Genomic DNA, 20353 nt, shown 5'->3' with positions numbered 1-20353 from the left:
CAGTGGGAGAAGGAATAGTGCCCCATCAATGGTATCAGTGGGAGGAGGAATAGTGCCCCATCATTGGTGTCATTGGGAGGAATAGTACCCCATCATCAGTGTCAGTGGGAGGAATTGTGCCCCATTATTGGTGTCAGTGGGAGGAATTCTGCCCCATCATTGGTGTTAGTGGGAGGAATAGTGCCCCATCGTTGGAGTCAGTGGGGGGGGGATTATGCACCATCATTGGTTTCAGTGTGTAAAATTGTGCCCCAACTGCCAGATAAAAGCAAGTGAAGGTCGGCATCTGGCCCCCGGGCCACAGTTTGGAGACCACTGTATTAGAGGATTGCAGTTCACAATCTGTAATAATTCTAAAAATATTTATAAAAAATGTTTTGATAGGGTTAGACTAGAACAGAATATCAAATTGGTAGGAAATATAGACAGGGGTCATTTCCTGTTGAAATGGGCAATGAAAATCATTTCAGACATGCAATTTCAGGAACGTGCCTATGCAATGAATTTTTCATCCTAATTTAAGGAGATCAGTTAAATTGTTGGGAAACATTAGACCATTTTAGGTTGAATATGTATTTATTGAGTTTCAGCAAAAATACAATAAAAGGAAAAGAGTCAAAAGTTGCAATTAACAACTCCATATTAACACTGGCCCATTTAAAAAAGGATATAGTATTAGGGCAAATTTTACCAGAAGTTCTTTCAATATAAAAAGACTTGTGCCCTATTGGAATATCTTAGCAGCTAATGGTGTTTATAAGCCCGACAGATAACTATGTTTCTACATTTATGTAGAAGAGTTTCAGTATGTACACTTAAATTGTTTAAAAAAAATAAATAAGAAAATGGTCTTCATTTCTAACAGGAACTTTACAGGAATATTTCTAACTCCAGGACGGGAAATGATTGCATTGGTGAATCTAGTAGGAATACTGAAAGAGGTTCTAACTCTCCCTCATACAAAACTAGAGTATTTAAAATATATTTTTGGCGCTTTATGAGATTTACCTGGTAATATTCAATATTCAATGTCTCCATCCTATATATGTTTTTACAACAGATGTGGAAGGCAGCTGCGGGACACAAAGTTTCAGTAACTCAGAATGATGGTGGAGATGACTGGGAAACTGATCCAGATTTTGTGGTAAGTCAAACTGCTATGAATTTGTTATTTTAGGCAATATACTGTACCTTTTTAAAAAAAAAACTATACTGTTGCAGTCTAGCAAAAAATCTGTAGTAATAGCATTTTACGTTGCTTTTAATCTATGATGATTTTGGCTAGCTCAGTTGGTTTCTATGACTAGAGACTAAACTTGTTGCTTGGATCAACGCCGTGGCGTCTCCAGCTTTCATATTTAGGGGGGGCACATGGGGGGACAGGGACAAAAGTAGGGGGGCCAACTATAAAATGCAATTATATATATATATCCTGGGGCCCTTTACTACGATCCCACTATGGGCCCTTTCACATGTTCTGCAGTGAGCTCCCTTCCTACTATACTGGGGCCCCACAGGGTGGCAGAAAACAAGAGATATATGTCACCAGCACACCAAGAAAATATAAGGGTCCAAAGCAGTGGGAGAACTATCATTGTTGCAAAGGTTGTCTTGCCACCGGGCCCTGGTGTTCTGCCGGAGTGGGGATCCCCAGCTGTCCTGTCCCTGCTATTTACAGCGCTGGTCTGGCATCTGTCTCCTTGGCAGTAGCGGCAGTCTATTAGGATCTAGTGCTGGTGACATTATGGGTGCATGTAGGGGAAGGCTGGCACTATTGGTTATAGAGAGCCGAGCCCCCAGCTGGTCATCACCTAGCAGCAGTAATGCTGTATAACCCTCTCTGTTGACATGCTGATCGGCATGTGATCCAGGTGATGCTCCCAGTCAGATCTAATAAACACAGTATTTATTAGCATCAAGAGTACAACCACATAAATATAATTAACCGTATGATCAGCAGCCATGTGGGCTCTATGCCTGTAAACTGTGGGCTTTGATCAATAAAATCACTGATATTTATGACTAGGATTTGACTAAGAGCATCACCTGGCTGCATCCCGATCAGCATGTCAGAGAAGGGTCCACTGCTGCTGAGCAACCTGCAGGGAGCTCAACTGTCTACAACCAATAGAGATGGGCTCGGGTGTGTTTGAAATCCCACATGCCCGATCACGCCAGGAAGCCGACACTCCACAGTGCTAATCAATGTATGGGCTGCCTAAGAGCTAAGACCAACCATAGACAGTTTAAATCTCAGCTGGTTCAGCAGAAACTGGCTGAGATTTGAACCATTAATGAGCAGATTCTCTTATAATTGTCACTAGTGGTTGCTGTATAGCCACTGGTGATAATCGTCGGGAGAATATAATTGCTGGGCAGGAGGGATATTCCCCTGTCACCACTGTCTGTTGATGGGGGAATCATGCAAGTTTCTTTCCTGCAATCTGTGGATGCAGGAAATAAATTTGCATCGTATATTATCTGCCTAACTGAAAGTGAAAGTAAATTGTGAATGTTTTGAAAGAACAGAAGAGGGGGAGGGAGACAGATGGGAGGGGGGAGAGAAGGGATGGAGATAATGTAGTTCAGTGATTACAGTGTACTACAGTCTGCAGTGCACACACTTAAACACGGTCCAGGCTAGAATTTCTGGTTGTGTGAGCGCTCGCATTATGCATTATGCAGTGTCGGCAAGCAGAGGGAGGGGGAGGAATCCCCCGCAGAGCTGACTGGGGACGCTCACCCTCTCTGGGGGGGCACATGGTGGGGCACAGCATGATGTTGGGGGGGGGGGGTCAGGGCCCCCTCTGGCCCCCCTAGGGACGCCTCTGGATCAACGCAATCATTGTAATCGTTTTTTAAGTGTTTTTTTGTGGGGACAGAGAGGCAGGGAGGTATACCCACAGGATTAGTTCAGTCTGTTATCTTTTTTTATTTTAATTTTTTAGACTACTGCAACCACACTTATTCTAGTTTACCCTATTATACAAATTGCAGCTACTACCACCAGGGCCGGCCTTTGGGGTGTGCGAGCTGTGCGGCCACACAGGGCGCCATGGGCAACAGGGGCGCCGTGCGGCCACCCAGAGGCGTACTATGGGGGGGGTGAGCCCCTGGGTACCACACAATGGGGGGGTGTCAGACCAGCACCCCCTGCGCGATTGTATTACACCCGGGGTGGCATTTTTTTCCTCTTTGTGTATTTTTAGGTGACCAGGGGGCGAGGGGTGAAGATGGGGGTGGGGGCGCCACAGGATTAGCTCGCACAGGGACCCTGAACACCTAAGGCCGGCCCTGACTACCACTATGCAGTAACTGTTCTATTGGTATTCCTCATCTACCTTAAATACTTTTAAGGAAGTAAGACACATTTTTCCCATACTTGGATGCCCCAGGATTTATGCGCTACAATATAATATACCGGGGGAGATAGAACCACAACCTTACTGAAATATTACTGAAGTACCAGAAGACATCAAAAGCCAAAGATCAAAACACAAAGTTGAAGTTGGCCAGGTCAGAGGTTGGTGCAAAAGTAGAATGATCAGTGTATACTTCAAGCAATAATGTCTCACTTTTCTTTGCTCTATGATAGCAATGGAGGCAGAGTTTGGTGCAGGCTGCAGAGGTCAAAGGTCAGAATCAAGCAAATGTGGCAGAAGATTAACAAACTAGAAAACGAGTCAGAATAAATCGTGAAACCAGTCATCCAGGCTAAAACCAAGAAATCTTGCGAGCTACTCAAAATTTGTAAATATGTAACACCTTTTATCAGGACAGCTGCTAGCACTGTCTACATCCCATATGACCGTGCAAATGCAATATTTATAGAGGAAATGCTGAGCTATCTGGATGTTAGCATGAGTGCCTTGATGCAATGACACTAAATAAAAAATGTGTTGACTCCAAAAAATTTATACAAAATAACTTCATGTATCAAATATAGTGGTCCAAATACATGCAAAAAATATATAATATTAAAAAATTTAAAATATGTATATTTAACCACCTCAATACAGGACACTTTTACCCCCTTCCTGCCCAAGCCATTTTTCAGCTTTCAGCACTGTCACACTTTGAATGACAATTGCGCCGTCATGCCTCATTGGACCCAAATTACATATTTATAATTTTTCCCCACAAATAGAGCTTTCTTTTGGTGGTATAAGATCACCTCTGCGTTTTTCATTTTTTTGCGTTATAAACAAAAGAAAAGTGAAAATTCCTCAGTTTTGACCGATATGTATCCTTCTACATATTTTTAGTAAAAAAATCGCAATAAGTGTATATTGATTGGTTTTTGCAAAAGTTATAGCGGCAACAAAATAGGGGATAGATTTATAGCATTTTTATTATTATTATTTTTTTACTAGTAATGGCGGCAACCTGCAATTTTTATTGTGACCGATATTGCGGCTGACACATCGGACACTTTTGACACATTTTTGGGAACATTCACATTTATACAGCGATCCATGCTATAAAAATGCATTGATTACTGTATAAATATGACTGGCAAAGAAGGGGTTAACACTAGGGGGTGATCAAGGGGTTAAATGTGTTCCCTAGGGAGTGATTCTAACTGTGGGGGGAGGTGACTGACTGGGGGAGGTGACCGATCGGTGACCCTATGTACAAGTGACACACCATCGGTCTCCTCTCCCTGAAAGGACGTAGATCTGTGTGCTTACACACACAGATCCACGGTCCTGCTCAGTTACTGGGCAACTGCGGGTGCCCAGAGGCCATCGCGGCCGCCGGGCACGCGCATCGGGTTCCCGGTGACACGGCACGCGCCCTCTAGTGGGAAGGGAAGGCGAAGACGCCATATGATGTCCGGCCAGAACGAGAGCCTCATCGTTCCGGCGGGCGGTAGGCTACTGGTTAAAGTGATGCTGTGATCAAAAGTGCTGAGTGCACATACAGTAAGTGTCAAAATTTCATATAAAAATAACATCATTAAATATTGCATTGTGATGCTGTGATCACATGCTCTGTGGTAAAAAAAAACGTTATTTGCACTTCAACACATTTTTTATTTAGTGTCATTGCATTAAGGCACTTATGCTAATATCCAGCAGCATTTCCTCTATAAACAGTCATCCAGGCTAAAGCTGGCCGTACATGTTTCTGTTTTATTTTTTTTGTTTTGCCAGTGGCTGCAAGAAACAAAAGTGAACAAATTCACTACACAGATCAGCGCTGTAGCCATTGGATGCAGCTGCTGAACATGCAGATTTCATCCAACAGGGCAGTGAAACAGAAGTTGATTTACAGATCGAATTCTCTTAAACTGAAGTGGCCAGACATGGATCAAAATTTGTCCGGTCCCTGCTAAACCAGATGAAATTTGATCCATCTATGGACACCTTATAGTGGTTGTAAACCTCTAACCACTTTGCCTTTGAAGCAACCAGCCGGTGCCTGGCAAAACCGGCCAGGCTTATCTGGTGTCCACCTTCTTTCTCTGCCCCGTTCATCCGTTGGTGCATGGCCATGCGTATCCAGGAAGCACATTCCCCTGCATGAGAACAATGGGTCTTCATTTCCACGAACCACTTGATCGATAAGTATACAAAACTTGCATGCATGCCTCTTTAAACACAGCTATTGACTTTGTGACTCTTGGGTCCTATTCAATTACTTTGTGGACTCTCTTCCAAGGCAGCCAATGGAATGGGTTATTTGAATAGGCATTGATGTGCGAGGGAGGCTATGTTCACAAAATCCACCTTGGTCTAACTACAGGACCATACAGATATATGCTCTAGAACAGGGGTCCTCAAACTACGGCCCTCCAGTTGTTCAGGAACTACAATTCCCATCATGCCTAGTCATGTCTGTGAATGTCAGAGTTTCGCAATGCCTCATGGGAGGTGTAGTTCTGCAACAGCTGGAGGGCCGTAGTTTGAAGATCCCTGCTCTAGAATCTAGAGTCTAGAGTCTAGATAGCCATTGACTTTGCTTATTTGGTGAACATTCACCCTTCTCTGGACCACATTAATTCATCTCTCCCTTACCACTATGGGAGTTCTCACAATATGAGTTAACCAGGGTTCCATGTTTCTCCACCTGTTCCTTCACCTGGCACCTTGGAGTATTGATATTTATCATCTTTTTTCACAAGGACATTATCATTGAATGGCTATTGCCTTGTCTTCCTTTTGCATCACAATGCATTGAACTCTTTGGGCCGGATTCACATAGCACTTACGCCGACGTATCTACAGATACGCCGCGTAAGTGTAAATGTGCGCCGTCGTATCTATGCGCCGTGCCCATAGAACTAGATACGCCTGAAAATAGGCTTCCTCCGACCAACGTAACTTTCCTACGCCGGCGTATCTTAGGCGCATATTTATGTTGGCCGCGAGGGGCGCTCCCATTGATTTACGCGTCGAATATGTAAATTACTGAGATACGCCGATTCACGAACGTACTTGCGCCCGTCACAGTAATATACGCAGTTTTTGTAAGGCGTACGTCCGGCGTAAAGTTATTCCACATATAGGAGGCGCATCCCATGCAAAGGCATGGACCACGGAACAGCTGTCGTATTTTACGTTGTTTACGTAGTACTACGTGAATAGGGCTGGGCGTAGGTTACGTTCAGTGATTCGACGTATCTTAGGCGTTCGTTCCAATGTGATTCTGAGCATGCGCACTGGGAAGCATCTACGGGACGGCGCATGCGCCGTTCGTTCGGCCCATCATTTGCATGGGGTCACGGTTCATTTAAATGTATCACGCCCACTTCCACCTACTTTGAATTAGGCCGGCTTACGCCTAGGAATTTACGTTACGCCGGCGCAACGTTGGGAGCAAGTGATTTGTGAATACTGTGCTTGCCTCTCTGTGTTACGTCGGCGTAGCGCATATGAGATGTGCTACGCCGGCATAAAGATGCGCTCAGGTATGTGAATCCGGGCCTTTGTCTCCATAGTTCCATTTATCTACCATGCATGGGATCACCATTACTAACTTTGATTATTTGATATTTTGATTAGTAAATCATCATGCAATGATGTTTGTAGGGGCTCATTGAGTATTTTGTATACAGTGAGAGAGGTGGATGCCTGGGGCCTAAATGAGAGAGTAGAGCAATAACACTAAAGGTTTTCATTACCTCTCAGAGATCACATTGCCCAATCACCAGGGTCTTCATCTTGCTTTGCACCATCTTTTGCATCATCCAGGGTGAACATCCGTTTCCTAGACTGAGATGGTGACTCAGAGATGACACAATGATGTAAATACTTGTGTCTGCACAGATCTTGACTGTACTAATAAATGTCTAAAATAGATCAGCCTCTGTTGCAGCATCTCACCTTACTACAAAGTTACAATGTTGCAGTCAGAGCCATCACAGGAGAACAGGAGACTGATAAAATTCTTCCTCCTGCCTGCAGCAGATTGATGACATCATTTTAGCCTAGGAAATGTCACTTGCTTGAAGTTTAAGGGTTGCTTTTTTTGATTATAAAAGGTATTTATTTTTTTAAAGCTGTTGCTGTACTCTATATTGTTACAGGCCAGAAATACATTTATTCGAGATGTGCATGACGGAAAAATGTGTTTCGTTTTGGATTTGTTCGTTAAAAGTTAATAATTTTGTTTAGTCATAATCATTATGTTAGAATGAACAGTTTTTGGAATTTGTTTAGTATATTTGTATTCGTTTTGTCTTTTTTTTTATTTTTTTTCAAATTAATTCAAAATTCGAGATTCAGAAAATAGCTATATTTGTTCTAGTTTATTCATTTTTTTTTATATTCTATTCCATGCTATTCTTGTGTTTTCTATTATATTCTTGTGTTTTCTATTATATTCTATTCTGTTTTATTATATTGTATTCTATTTTATTTTATTCTATTCTATAAAGTGGCTTAATTAGGAATCATAGACTAATTTAACTCTTATACCTTACTGTATTTTCATTTCAAATTCAAATTCATTTTCAAATCAGGACAATTCGTTTTGATATAATTTATTTTGGACTCATTGAAATTCATTACTATTGTGATTCAGAAATTTGTATGCATCCGAATTTTCAAAAAATTAAAATTTTGTCCAAATTTCGATTCATTATGAAACAAATCACATATGTCTAATATGCATGCAAAATTGTAAAGTTACTGAAAATGCCCACATTAAAATGCCTCTAGTCACCTTTAGTGTTCAAAAGCCAATATGTCCAACTTAACTACAGCTAATTAGAATTTAGTCTGTAAAGTTTTTTCACAACCATTTGAGCATTTACATACATAATCCCCTGTCTACCAGTGGCGGCTGGTGCTCAAATTTTTTGGGGGGGCGCAAACGAAAAAAAAAAAAAAAAAACAATTGCAGCCTCACTCGGCCTATCAATTATCACCACTGTGCCATCAAACGCAGCCACTGTGCCATCAAAACGCAACCACTGTGCCATCAAAACGCAACCACTGTGCCATCAAAACGCAACCACTGTGCCATGCCATCAAACACTATGCCATCATTTGTCACCACTTTGCCATGCCATCAATTGTCACCACTTTGCCATGCCATCAATTGTCACCACTTTGCCATCAATTGTCACCACTGTGCCATCAATTGTCACCACTGTGCCATGCCATCAATTGTTACCACTGTGCCATCAATTGTCACCACTGTGCCATCAATTGTCACCACTGTGCCATGCCATCAATTGTTACCACTGTGCCATCAATTGTCACCACTGTGCCATGCCATCAATTGTTACCACTGTGCCATGCCATCAATTGTTACCACTGTGCCATCAATTGTCACCACTTTGCCATGCCATCAATTGTTACCACTGTGCCATCAATTGTCACCACTGTGCCATGCCATCAATTGTTACCACTGTGCCATGCCATCAATTGTTACCACTGTGCCATCAATTGTCACCACTGTGCCATGCCATCAATTGTTACCACTGTGCCATGCCATCAATTGTTACCACTGTGCCATCAATTGTCACCACTTTGCCATGCCATCAATTGTTACCACTGTGCCATCAATTGTCACCACTGTGCCATGCCATCAATTGTTACCACTGTGCCATGCCATCAATTGTTACCACTGTGCCATCAATTGTCACCACTGTGCCATGCCATCAATTGTTACCACTGTGCCATGCCATCAATTGTTACCACTGTGCCATCAATTGTCACCACTGTGCCATGCCATCAATTGTTACCTCTGTGCCATCAATTGTCACCACTGTGCCACCAATTGTCACCACTGTGCCCATCAAATGTCACCACTGTGCCCATCAATTGTCACTGTCCAGACATCCATCCACCTTGAAGCTTTATATTATAACCTGATGGGACTTGTAGTTCTCCATCATCTCCTGGGGCTCAGGTGCATGCAATCCACCATATTTGTTCAGTTTTTCTCACTGCTGGGACTTGTAGTCCCATAGAGGGTGGATTGCATGCACCTGAGCCCCAGGAGATGATGGAGAACTACAAGTCCCAGCAGTCTAAATACAATAACAGGCTCCAAGGTGGATGGGTGGGGATCAGGCAGTGCACCGCTGTCCGCTGATGACCTAATGGGGCGATAAATCAAATCCATTTTGAACTGAGTGTGGCTTGGCTGGCTTACCTTAGCAGCGCCAGCTTCACTCCGCTCGGGCAGTGTGAACTTCAGAGAAAGTGCCGCGTGACGTCATTTCCGATTTTTGTCTGTAAGACGAATAGCCGGAAGTCACAGTAGTAATGCTCCCGGCGCTCATAGAGAGGCACGGGAAGCATATCAGCGCTTTTCAATGCGCCCATATTCAAGATAAAAGCCTGCAAATGAAGCGCCATGTCTAGATTGTAGTGACGGGGCGCTTCATAGGGAAATGGTGGCCGGCGCTCAATCCCAACCCATTAAAGAATTTTTTTTTTTTTTAAGTTTCTTTCTTAAAGGGGCCAAAAAAAAAAAATATATATATATATATATATATATATATATATATTTATTTTTTTGCCTACAGGAGGGGGGGGCGGCGCCAGGACCTACCAAGGTAAGTCCTGGCATTCAAGGGGCTAAAGCATGCTAATGGCCACTGCTGCAGCAGTAAGTTTGGTATGGACTTTTACAGCTGGCGATTTGGTTTTTATAAAGAGAACTTTTTTTTTGTAGCTCTCATTATGTGAATCGATCTTTACACAATGTGAACTCAAACAGCCTCTTAAACATCTTTAATTGATTTTTGTATTTCAAGCAGTGCGGCAATAACACCCCCAGCAAATCCCCCCACACACTGTCTGGTCATTCCTTACCCTGCATGTGGCCATCTTCCTGCCTGTCCCTGTGCTTAAGCGTGGCGTGCTCGGGGAAAGCTGATCCGGTGTCCTCTACTCTCTTCTCTCCAGTGCGTCTCCTCTCTGCTCCTCCCGGCACTAGGCATACAATACGATTGCCTGATGTTTTGACCAATCGGTCAACGGGTTTCATACCTGCTTCCCGATTGGCGGGGAGGAGAATCAGTTTTGCAACAGTGAATTTTCATTCGCTGTTGCAACACACCTGGGTGGGATCAGAGTGCATTCTCTGTTATCCAAACCCACCCTATTTTGAAGCCTATTGGAGCCTTTGGCTCTAATCAGGTGCTTAAAAAAAAACTGCTGCTGTAATTTAATGCGCCCGGTGCCCTGAAACGGGCCAGACGCATGACGAGGGGGCGGCCATGGCAGCCGTGGATAGATTCTTGCTATGCATGAATCTATCCATTGCATATAGGGAGGGTGGCCTGGAGAGAAAGAGCGGCACCTAGGCACCATAACAACATTCAAAGCACCATAACAACATTCTATTAATGAATACACTGTTTACAGGCTTCATTCACACAGAAGCCAATATCAGTGCTCCTGAATCACAGAGAGGGCCCAAGCTGGTAAACTGGCAGCCAGCTCCCACCAATTACAGCGTCAACACTTTTTGGGCACGCCTCATACACCAAAGGTTTAATTCTAATAAACAGTGACATGCTATTTTGTTATGCTGATAGAAATAAAGAATAGATGTTTATTTGTTACTTTTAGTGCTATTCATTATATTAAAATGTACCTTTCTTAGAACGACATCAGTGAAGAGGAACAAAGGTGGGGGGCCAAAACCATTGAAGGATCTGGCCGTCCTCAGCATATAAAGTAAGTTCTCTACTTTGTAAGCAAAATTTAGCAGGATGTCTTGTTTTCTTTAAAAGATACCGGTCACAAGAGAAATATGAAGGCCGCTATCGCTGCTCTCTCCTAAAATTTTAGTTACCAGGCTATCATTTTGACTCACTGACTCTGAAAAAGTATGCATAAGGACTTCTAAATTCTCTGTGACTTGTTCTAGCATGGTAACTCAGAAAGTAGTGTAGCGCCTGGTTAAAATCACTAAGGTGATCAGCACAAGGCCAATCAGCACTGTCCAGACAGAGGGTCAGGGGTCATGCAGCCTCATAGTACAGTCAGGGTAGAATGAAAACTTCTTCTACAAGTTTTAACCAGACATTGATAGAAGTCACAAGACTGAGGAGAAAAAGTATTTAGCAGTTTAGATTTACTAAAATAATTGCATTTCCATTTTGTGTGTAATGTGGGAGACCAGATATAGCGAATGAAGGGTCCTGGGTTTAGTGACACCTTAAGGCAGGGATCCTCAAACTACAGCCATCCAGCTGTTGCGGAACTACACGTCCCATGAGGCATTGTAAAACCCTGACATTCACAGACATGACTAGGCATGATGGGAACTGTAGTTGCTGAACAACTGGAGTGCCATAGTTTGAAGACCCCTGCCTTAAGGTCTCTGTTCAAGCTCCTGTAAATCCATCCAGTGTTTTCTGCAATGCTTTTAAGAGCATGGCTTTGGGTGAAGCTGGCTAAGGCTGCTTTCGCCGGGTTTATTAATGGCTTTGCTAGGTGTGCGGTGTTTAAGACGTTTATTTATGCATATCCACCATAAATATATAATTAATTACATTTCTTTACTCATTTATTATTTTTTCCAGACTTGGGCACCATTCACACAGGGGCATAATAAAGTGGATGGCCATGTTTACCCACACAGGGATGCACAGGTGTTCAATGCATGCCTTTGCAGACAGTCCCATTCATGTCAATTGGGACATAGAAGCTGCATGGAGACAGACGCTGCTCCCAATCTGACATCTGTGTGGGTGCAGGTCAACACATGTGAACGAGGCCTTAAACAAAGCCTGTACTGTAAGATATATTCATGCTTCCAATGCTGACCACATTTGAAAGCGCTAGTTGCCTGGCTAGCTCTGGCTTTGTTTTTGTTTTCTGAAGCCTCGTACACACGACCGAGGAACTCGACGGGCGAAACACATCGTTTTCCTCGTCGAGTTCCTTGTTAGGCTGTCGAGGAACTTGACAAGGCAAGTTTCTCCATTCCCGTCGAGGAAAAAGAAGACATGCTCTCTTTTTGGCTCGACGGGATCCTCGACAGTTTCCTCGTCGAAAAATGTACACACGACCGGTTTCCTCGGAAAAAAAAATCCCAGCAAGTTTCTTGCTGTTTTTTGCTGAGAAACTCGGTCTTGTGTACGAGGCTTCAGATTCTCTCCTAGGACAAAAATGCTGCAAATAAACTCAGAGAAAGTCAGAACTTTTGATCTGTATATTTGCCCAGAGCCAAGAAAGTTTTAAAACATTGGATCAGCATAATGACCAGGATTTTTTTTAGAAGAGGTCAGCTTGTCAGTCTCTATATTTTATTCAGTATGGATTTACAGAGAGCCAGTTGACAATGATCCTTGTGCATCCTGGGAAGCACATGGGTCTGGAATGTATGTTTTAGGGGTCAAGTCCTGGGAAAAAAAGTGTGGGAACTCCCACCCAAGATCCACTCCCCCACCAAAAAAAAAAAATGATACGCTCATATGCATAATTACTAAAGCGCATGTTTTTTTTTTTAAGCAAGTTCTTTCTAAATCCCGCAATAACTCGCGGCAGGCTTCCGCAATGTCTCCTTGGAACAATGACAAAAGCTCCCAGGAGGCATTGCGGCATCGAGGAAGTGACGGAATACCCGCACACTACCCGATGAATCCATATACAGGAAGCAGCCAGTAACATAAAAGATTACTAAGGTTCGCCTGCCCCTGACAGTGAGTCAAGCTGGGCATCGCCGCACAGTGAAGGATTGGCTCGGGTGGCTCAGCTGCTCTAGTCCTGCAAAGGGAACTGCGTTCCTGCTGTAAAAAAAGTGCAGGAACTCCGTTCCCACGCGTTCCCACAGGACTTGAGCCCTGGTTTTATCGCAAGACCTGGCACCTACAGCAGAGGAAAATGGAAACGTGGGCAGAACTGCTCGAGTGTAACATAAGTTGGAATAGCAGATTTAAGCTGTTTAAGGTCATGACATTAAAGGAATTAGGAAAAATTAAAAAAATGTATAGACTGTAACTTTTTTTTGATTATTTTTTCTTAAAGTATAAGTCAGTTAAGAAGCAACGTTTCTAAAGAACATGAACAACTAAAGAAGAAAGAGTTAAAGGAAGGTCCAAAAGCCTCATATGGATATGGAGGACAATTTGGAACAGAGAAAGACAGGATGGACAAGGTGAGTCTTTAAAATGTATGAAAGTTCTTAAAGTGGGACTCTAGCCCAATATATTTTTTCAATTTGGATACGGTGGGGGAGGATTATGTCCTTTGTTAGGTGCTTTTTGCTGTTTGTAAGGTTTAGAAGTTTTTCTTTACTCTTCGTGTCCCAATAACAGCTGTCCTAGTAATCTTTTTTAAAACTAAATTGTTTCCCCGCTCGATTCACACAGTGCCCGAGTGCCGTCAAGCTCCGTTCCCTGCGACGTTGCGACGCACGGGGGCGGAGATCGACGCCAAATTCAAAAAAGTAAAAACACAGTACACATACAGTATACTGTAATCTTACAGATTACAGTACTGTATACAATAATTACACACCCTCTTTGTCCCTAGTGGTCTGCCCAGTGCCCTGCATGCACTTTTATATTATAAATACATTTTTTTTCTGCCTGGAAACTAGATTGTCCATAGCAACCAAAAAGTGTCCCTGTATGTCAAAAGTGATTTTTGACCAGCTAGAAAACAGCGATAATAAATTAGAATCACAATCACAGAATTGAGCGATAGTGATTTGTTGGGAAATTCGTCATCAAACACTGAAAGTAATGACAGCAACAATTCTGCAACTGAGCAAATTTCAGTGTTTTTGATTTGATTACCTTATTGAATAATTTGTATTATTATTATATTATTATTTTTTATAATTATTTATAGTTATTTATTATATTATAATTTATGATTTTGTGTTTCAAACTTTATCATACCCGGGATGTCTACTAGACTCTTGTTTGGACAGATTTAAGTGAGTTATTCCTAAGAATTACAGGCCTATTGTACCGCTTTCAGCATCAAAAATCTGACCTAGTCATACCGCCAGGGAGGTTAAGAGGAAGTTCGATAAAAGCAGCAAAAAAAAAAATACTGAGATTTGGAGGAGGCTGAGCGTTTAACCACTTGGGATCCGCGCTATGGACGAAAGACGTCCACAGCGCGGCTCTCAAGTGCCGAGTGGACGTCTCTGGAAGTCCTCTTGTTTACATTCCCCGTGCACGCCGCTGGGGGCGCGCAGCGGGGAAACATTGTGCCCGGCACATCGCTGGGAAGCCGATGCGTGTGCCTGGCAGCCGCAATGTCCGCCCGGTACCCGCGATCGGTGGTGACAGCAGGGACGTGAACGTAAATTACGCCCAGCCCTATTCGCAAACGACTTACGCAAATGACGTAATCTACGGAAAATTTGACGCTGGCCCGACGTCCATACTTAACATTGGCTGCGCCTCATATAGCAGGGGTAACTTTACGCCGAAAAAAGACTTACGTAAACGGCGTATCTGTACTGCGACGGCCGGGCGTACGTTCGTGAATAGGTGTATCTAGCTGATTTACATATTCTAGGTGTAAATCAGCGTACAGCCCCTAGCGGCCAGCGTAAATATGCAGTTAAGATACGACGGCGTAGGAGACTCGTATCTTAGACAAATTCTGGCGTATCTGATTCTTTGAATCAGGCGCCAAGATACAACGCCTCACACTCAGAGATACGACGGCATATCTGGAGATAGGCTGTCGTATCTCCTACCTGAATCTGGCCCATTGTGGGTTTTTTTTCAAAATGTTCTGTCTTTTTATGTTTATAGCGCAAAAAATAAAAATCGCAGAGATGATCAAATACCACCAAAAGAAAGCTCTCTTTGTGGGTAAAAATGTGTAAAATTTTAATTTGGGTACAGTGTTGTGTGATCTGGGAATTGTCATTCAAAATGCGTCAGCGCTGAAAATTGGTCTGGGCACGAAGGGGGTTTAAGTGCCCAGTAATGAAGTGGTTAAGTTATAAATGCATACTTGAGTAGATTTTTTTTAAACCAGACTTTAAATTCACTTACTGTAATCTCAAATACGGTATGTACGATCTTACCGCCCCATCTCACCACTTATATAGATTGACAGAATCATAATAATCCATAATCCATAGACCTACCTATTCTCAAAATGTGACATAAAGAAGTTATTCATAATATTAGAACCTTAATTAGCATTGCCACCGAACAACCACTTTCTTCGACTGTTACCCAGGAAAAATGTACATTTTTAGCCAAAGACCCTTTCGTTTTTCTGAAAATGTTATATCACCTTGCAATTTAAAGTGGAAGTAAACTCCCTTGGTTGATGATTTATACCTATAGGTAAGCCTATAAAAAGGCTTACTTATAGGTACAGTAAATATCTTAAAAATGTGCGCCATTTAGGAGATATTTACTTGTGAAGCTGATGGTGACGTCACCAGGGGATGCACTCTGAAGGAACGTCATACCTGTGCCATTCCTACAGAGCCCTGTGCTGTGAACAGCGACTCCTACACACATATGACATCATCATGGCTCCTCCATCCAAAGGAGCCTGCAAACCCGGAAGTAAGAAGTGACAGCGCACCACTGGAGGGGTTCATTTTAATGTAGGTTTCACATAATGTGCTGGTATGCGATGCATAATAGCACATTATATCATTGCCTTGCAGGAGGAATTTTTTTTTTGTAAACAAATTTACTACTGCTTTAAAATCTATCTGAGGAAACAAACAATTACATTTAAAGTTTACTGATATCTTCTTCTTCTCTTTACAAGAGTGCCCTGGGTCACGACTACAGGTCAGAAGTGGAAAAACACTCCTCACAGACTGATGCAGCTAAAGGCTTTGGAGGCAAATATGGAGTGCAAAAGGAAAGATGTGATAAGGTGAGTTTACCTTCCGGATAACCAGCAACAGGGATAATGCGGCAGCCTTCCATGATTCCCTAGGATAAGAATTATGGATAACCCATGCAAGCCGCTTGTGAGCACAGCTGGTGCTCTACCGGTATTGTTACAATTATTATTAATCATAGACAAAAGCCAGAAATGTTCTCTTCACTGACGTGTCAAAAGTAAACTGAAATCTGATCATTTATTGTAGGCTACCGCACTTTGCAATTAATCATTGACCTTAACACTGCTTTGTTACATCATTCTAAATATGTTTAATTAAATTTATACATATACAAAATAAAATGTATACTTATTCAGCATATTTGTTCACAAAGTCAAATTTACCATAACATGTATGTATGTATATATATATATATATATATATATATATATATATATATATATATATATATATATATATATATATATATATATATAAATTATAAATACTTTATTTACATTGCCCTGTTTAAATAATTGCCTTTTTTTTTTAGTCTGCAGTAGGATTTGATTACAAAGGTGAAACTGAACAACACTCTTCTCAGCAAGGTGAGATGATTACTGTAATTTTATACATGGGCTACATCATTCAGCAGAAAGTCTATATGGGCATCTTAACCAGGAGGATCTGTCATGTAATGGTCTGTATAGGCAATACACAGGAACTTAGCACTACCAACAAGGACAGAATGGGGGCTTCATTTACATGTACACTTGGGCTTTACTAAAGTGTGAGTAACAATCGCCCTAAGCCAGATTTTCTACAGTGTGAAGTAAGGTGAAGTGAAGTGCACCTGGGTGTACCTCAAAGAGAAAAGTTTGAATTCCCTTGAACCATGGTTAGATGTGTGATGTACATGTCAATACAATAAAGCTTTAGTAAAATGATTTTTTTTTTGTAAATCATCCATGTCCCTCCCACATTACATCACACTTGTAAACAAAGGCCTATCTTCACTTCTCTTCACTTCAGATACCTCAGAGGTAAATCAGTCTAGAAAGTCCCTGTTTCATTAGCCTACATTTGCATGGGCATTTGCCATGGTGTGAATGGCAGTGGTGGGAATCTACTGATTCCTATTGCTGTGTTTTACCAGAGAGCAGCTAGCTGCAGCAGCCAACCCCATACACTTCAATAACAGGTTGTCAGCAGACGCAGCTATTGGTGGCTGTTCACAGCGGTATGTATGTATACAATGTATATACAAGTGCCATTCTATCTGTAGCAAAACACTGTGTGAATGTAGCCTCAGCCCGGGTTCGAACTGGTATGACACGACTGTTGTGTGACTGTCCATCCAACTATGCCCTACGACATCGGTACTACTTCCATCTGACTTGAATGAACAGGATACAATTTTGCTCCAAATTTGTTATAGTCTGACTTGTCCTTTGACCAATCAAAACAATCCCGATGTGACATAAATATATTTTCCTGCTTCTGTAATCACCCTGTCAGACATCACAAATCAGATGCTTAGGATCCTACATCGATCTGATATCAATGATATTAAATGGGCTGAAAACAGACCAAAGTCAGACCAAAGTAGTGCAGGAACCTTTGTCAAAGTCGGACCGACTTGTGCCTGACCAGTTAAGACACCTTCTATGAGAGCCGCCTTAACTGGTCTGACTTTAGCAAAGGTTCCTGCACTACTTTGGTCCATTTTCAGCCCATTGAATATCATTGAAGTCGGATCAAAGTCAGATCCTTGTCCTAACCATCCGACTTGTGACATCCAAGATTGTGATTACGGCAGCAGGAAAAGGAATTTATGTCACACTGGGATTGTTTTGATTGGTCAAAGGACAAGTTGGACTACCTCAAAGTTGGAGCAAAATCGTATCCTGTTCATTCAAGTCAGATGGAAGTAGGACCGATGCAGGACGGATGTAGTACCAATGTAGAACAGATGTAGGGCCGATGTAATAGGAAAAAGTAGGATGACAGTCATTGTGTCGTACCAGTGTGAACCCGGCCTCAACCTCTTGTCTATCAGTGCCATTTATAAACTGTGGCTCATGCCCGCTGCTGTTATAACAGCTTAAAGTGTGTTTACAACTGTCAAGCTGACTGTCAGCTTTCTGGTAATGGTATCACTCCCTTCGTACATGCACATGCATACATAAAAGTTCAGATGGGTGCATCTACATATGAATAAGGCAATTGCATTAAACATATTAGGTGTCGCCACTCATGCAGGGGTGAGTGCAATCATTTTAGGGATATTATTCATGGTTAACTCTAAATTAATGACCTGTGAAGTCTTTTAAAGCGTCTCCTATGGACACTTTTATGTACTGGAATTTGAAGTTAAGGTTTGACACGTTTGGTATACTTTACTTGACACAATATTATCTAAATTGAGTAAAATATTGTGTCTCTGTGCACTATAATTAACTTTAGTGTATTTTTTACCGAAAATTAGCAATTGATAAATGTGTGCTAATATCATGTGACATGCAAAATTGCAATTACCACCATTTTATTCTCCAGGGTCTTTTTTTCAGAAAGTGAAAATGATGTTTGTGGGATTTACTTATCTTCAAGCCTAAAATGTGATTTTTAACATGTTCAAAAATGCCAAAAAAGGCTTTGGCAGCAAACTGGTTAAGGCATTGTAATCCAGCATTACTGGATAGGGGGCTCCCACGCGCCCATCTGCCACCCGATCTGTGCTGTCATTCGATACAGCACAAGTCAGTCAGCAGGTCCCGGCCAATGATTTATATCTGGGACCTGCTGATCGGCTTAGCGAATCACAGTACAGAGCCCTGTGTTTACAAACAACACAGGGATCTATGCATGGAGCCACAATGTGCCTGTTTTTTTCCTCCCAGAAAAGCAGGGAGAAAAATCAGTCACATCGATTAGTAAAAGCAGCAAACATTACACATTGTTAGGCACACAGTTAACCTTTTGATCGCCTAGATGTTAACCAGCCAGTGTATTTTGCACAGTGACAGTGTATAGTATTAGCACTGATAACTGTATTAGTGTCACTGGTGATGTCAGTGGCAGTTAGTCAGTTCCCACCCAGTGTCAGTTAGTGTCGGATTGTCCACCGCAGTATCACAGTCCCACTATAAGTCACTGATCACCACTATTTCTAGTATTAAAAAAAAAATCCAGTATATACTGTATACCACCATTTGTAGATGCTATAACTTTCATGCCAATCAATATAGTAATATATAATAATATAGTATTATTGGGATTTTTTTTTTTACCAGAGACATGTAGCAGAATACATTTTGGCCTGAATTGATAAAGATTTTTTTTTATTGGATGTGTTTTTTTAGCATAAAGTAAAACATTTATATTGGGATAACAACTACTATTTGTTACATGTTCCCATTAACTTTAAAAATATTTAACAACTTCCCACCTGCCATATAGCAGAATGATGGCCTGAAAGTGGTTGTATTATCCTTAACGGGCATTATATGGCGTCCAGCAGGATAAGCCGCTAGTGTGCGACAATTGGTGGTGTGGTGTGTCAATCTAACACACCACATCTCTGATCCTGGTAAAGAGCCTATGATGTAGGCTCTTTACCATGTGATCAACTGTGTCTAATCACAGCTCATCACATGGTAACCAGAAAGTTTCCTTTATCGGCTCTTCCTCTACTGGTGCTGACATGGCACAAGTAGAGGATAGCCGATCGGCTGCTCTCCTGACAGGGGGGACCACGCTGATAATCAGCGCTTTGATTATCAGTGCAGACACATCAAGGGTACCCACTAGAGCCCACCAGGGATGCCCACTAGAGAACACCAGGGATACCCACTAGAGCCCACCAGGAATGTCAATCAGTGCCAATTAGAAATGCCAATCTGTGCCCATCACTGCTGCATGCCAGTGCCTCCTAATCAGTGCTGCCTATCAATGCCCATCAGTGTCACCTATCAGTGCTGCATATCAGTGCCACCTATTATTGCCCGTTGGTGCTGCCTATCAGTGCCCATCAGTGCTGCACATAAATGCCTCATCATCAGTGCCCGTCAGTGCAGCCTCATCAGTGCTCATCAGTGAAGGAGAAAACTTACTG

The 20353-nt window shown here is 42.2% G+C and overlaps 1 protein-coding gene across 2 annotated transcripts in view; it reads left to right on the top strand.

The window, feature by feature from the left end:
• Positions 1 to 20353, top strand: part of LOC120931574 (src substrate cortactin-like) — a 75003-nt gene that overhangs the window by 9604 nt on the left and 45046 nt on the right. For both annotated transcript variants that reach the window (XM_040343153.1, XM_040343152.1), the window contains exons 2-6: positions 1061 to 1144; positions 11071 to 11144; positions 13443 to 13572; positions 16179 to 16289; positions 16793 to 16847. In XM_040343153.1, the coding sequence (XP_040199087.1) occupies positions 1061 to 1144; positions 11071 to 11144; positions 13443 to 13572; positions 16179 to 16289; positions 16793 to 16847 (454 nt within the window). The remainder of the gene's footprint in view (positions 1 to 1060; positions 1145 to 11070; positions 11145 to 13442; positions 13573 to 16178; positions 16290 to 16792; positions 16848 to 20353) is intronic.

Source organism: Rana temporaria, chromosome 3 (assembly GCF_905171775.1).
Source record: "Rana temporaria chromosome 3, aRanTem1.1, whole genome shotgun sequence".
NCBI lineage: Eukaryota > Metazoa > Chordata > Amphibia > Anura > Ranidae > Rana > Rana temporaria.
Note: the sequence above shows the minus strand (reverse complement) of the source record. Positions and strands in the feature narration are given on the sequence as shown.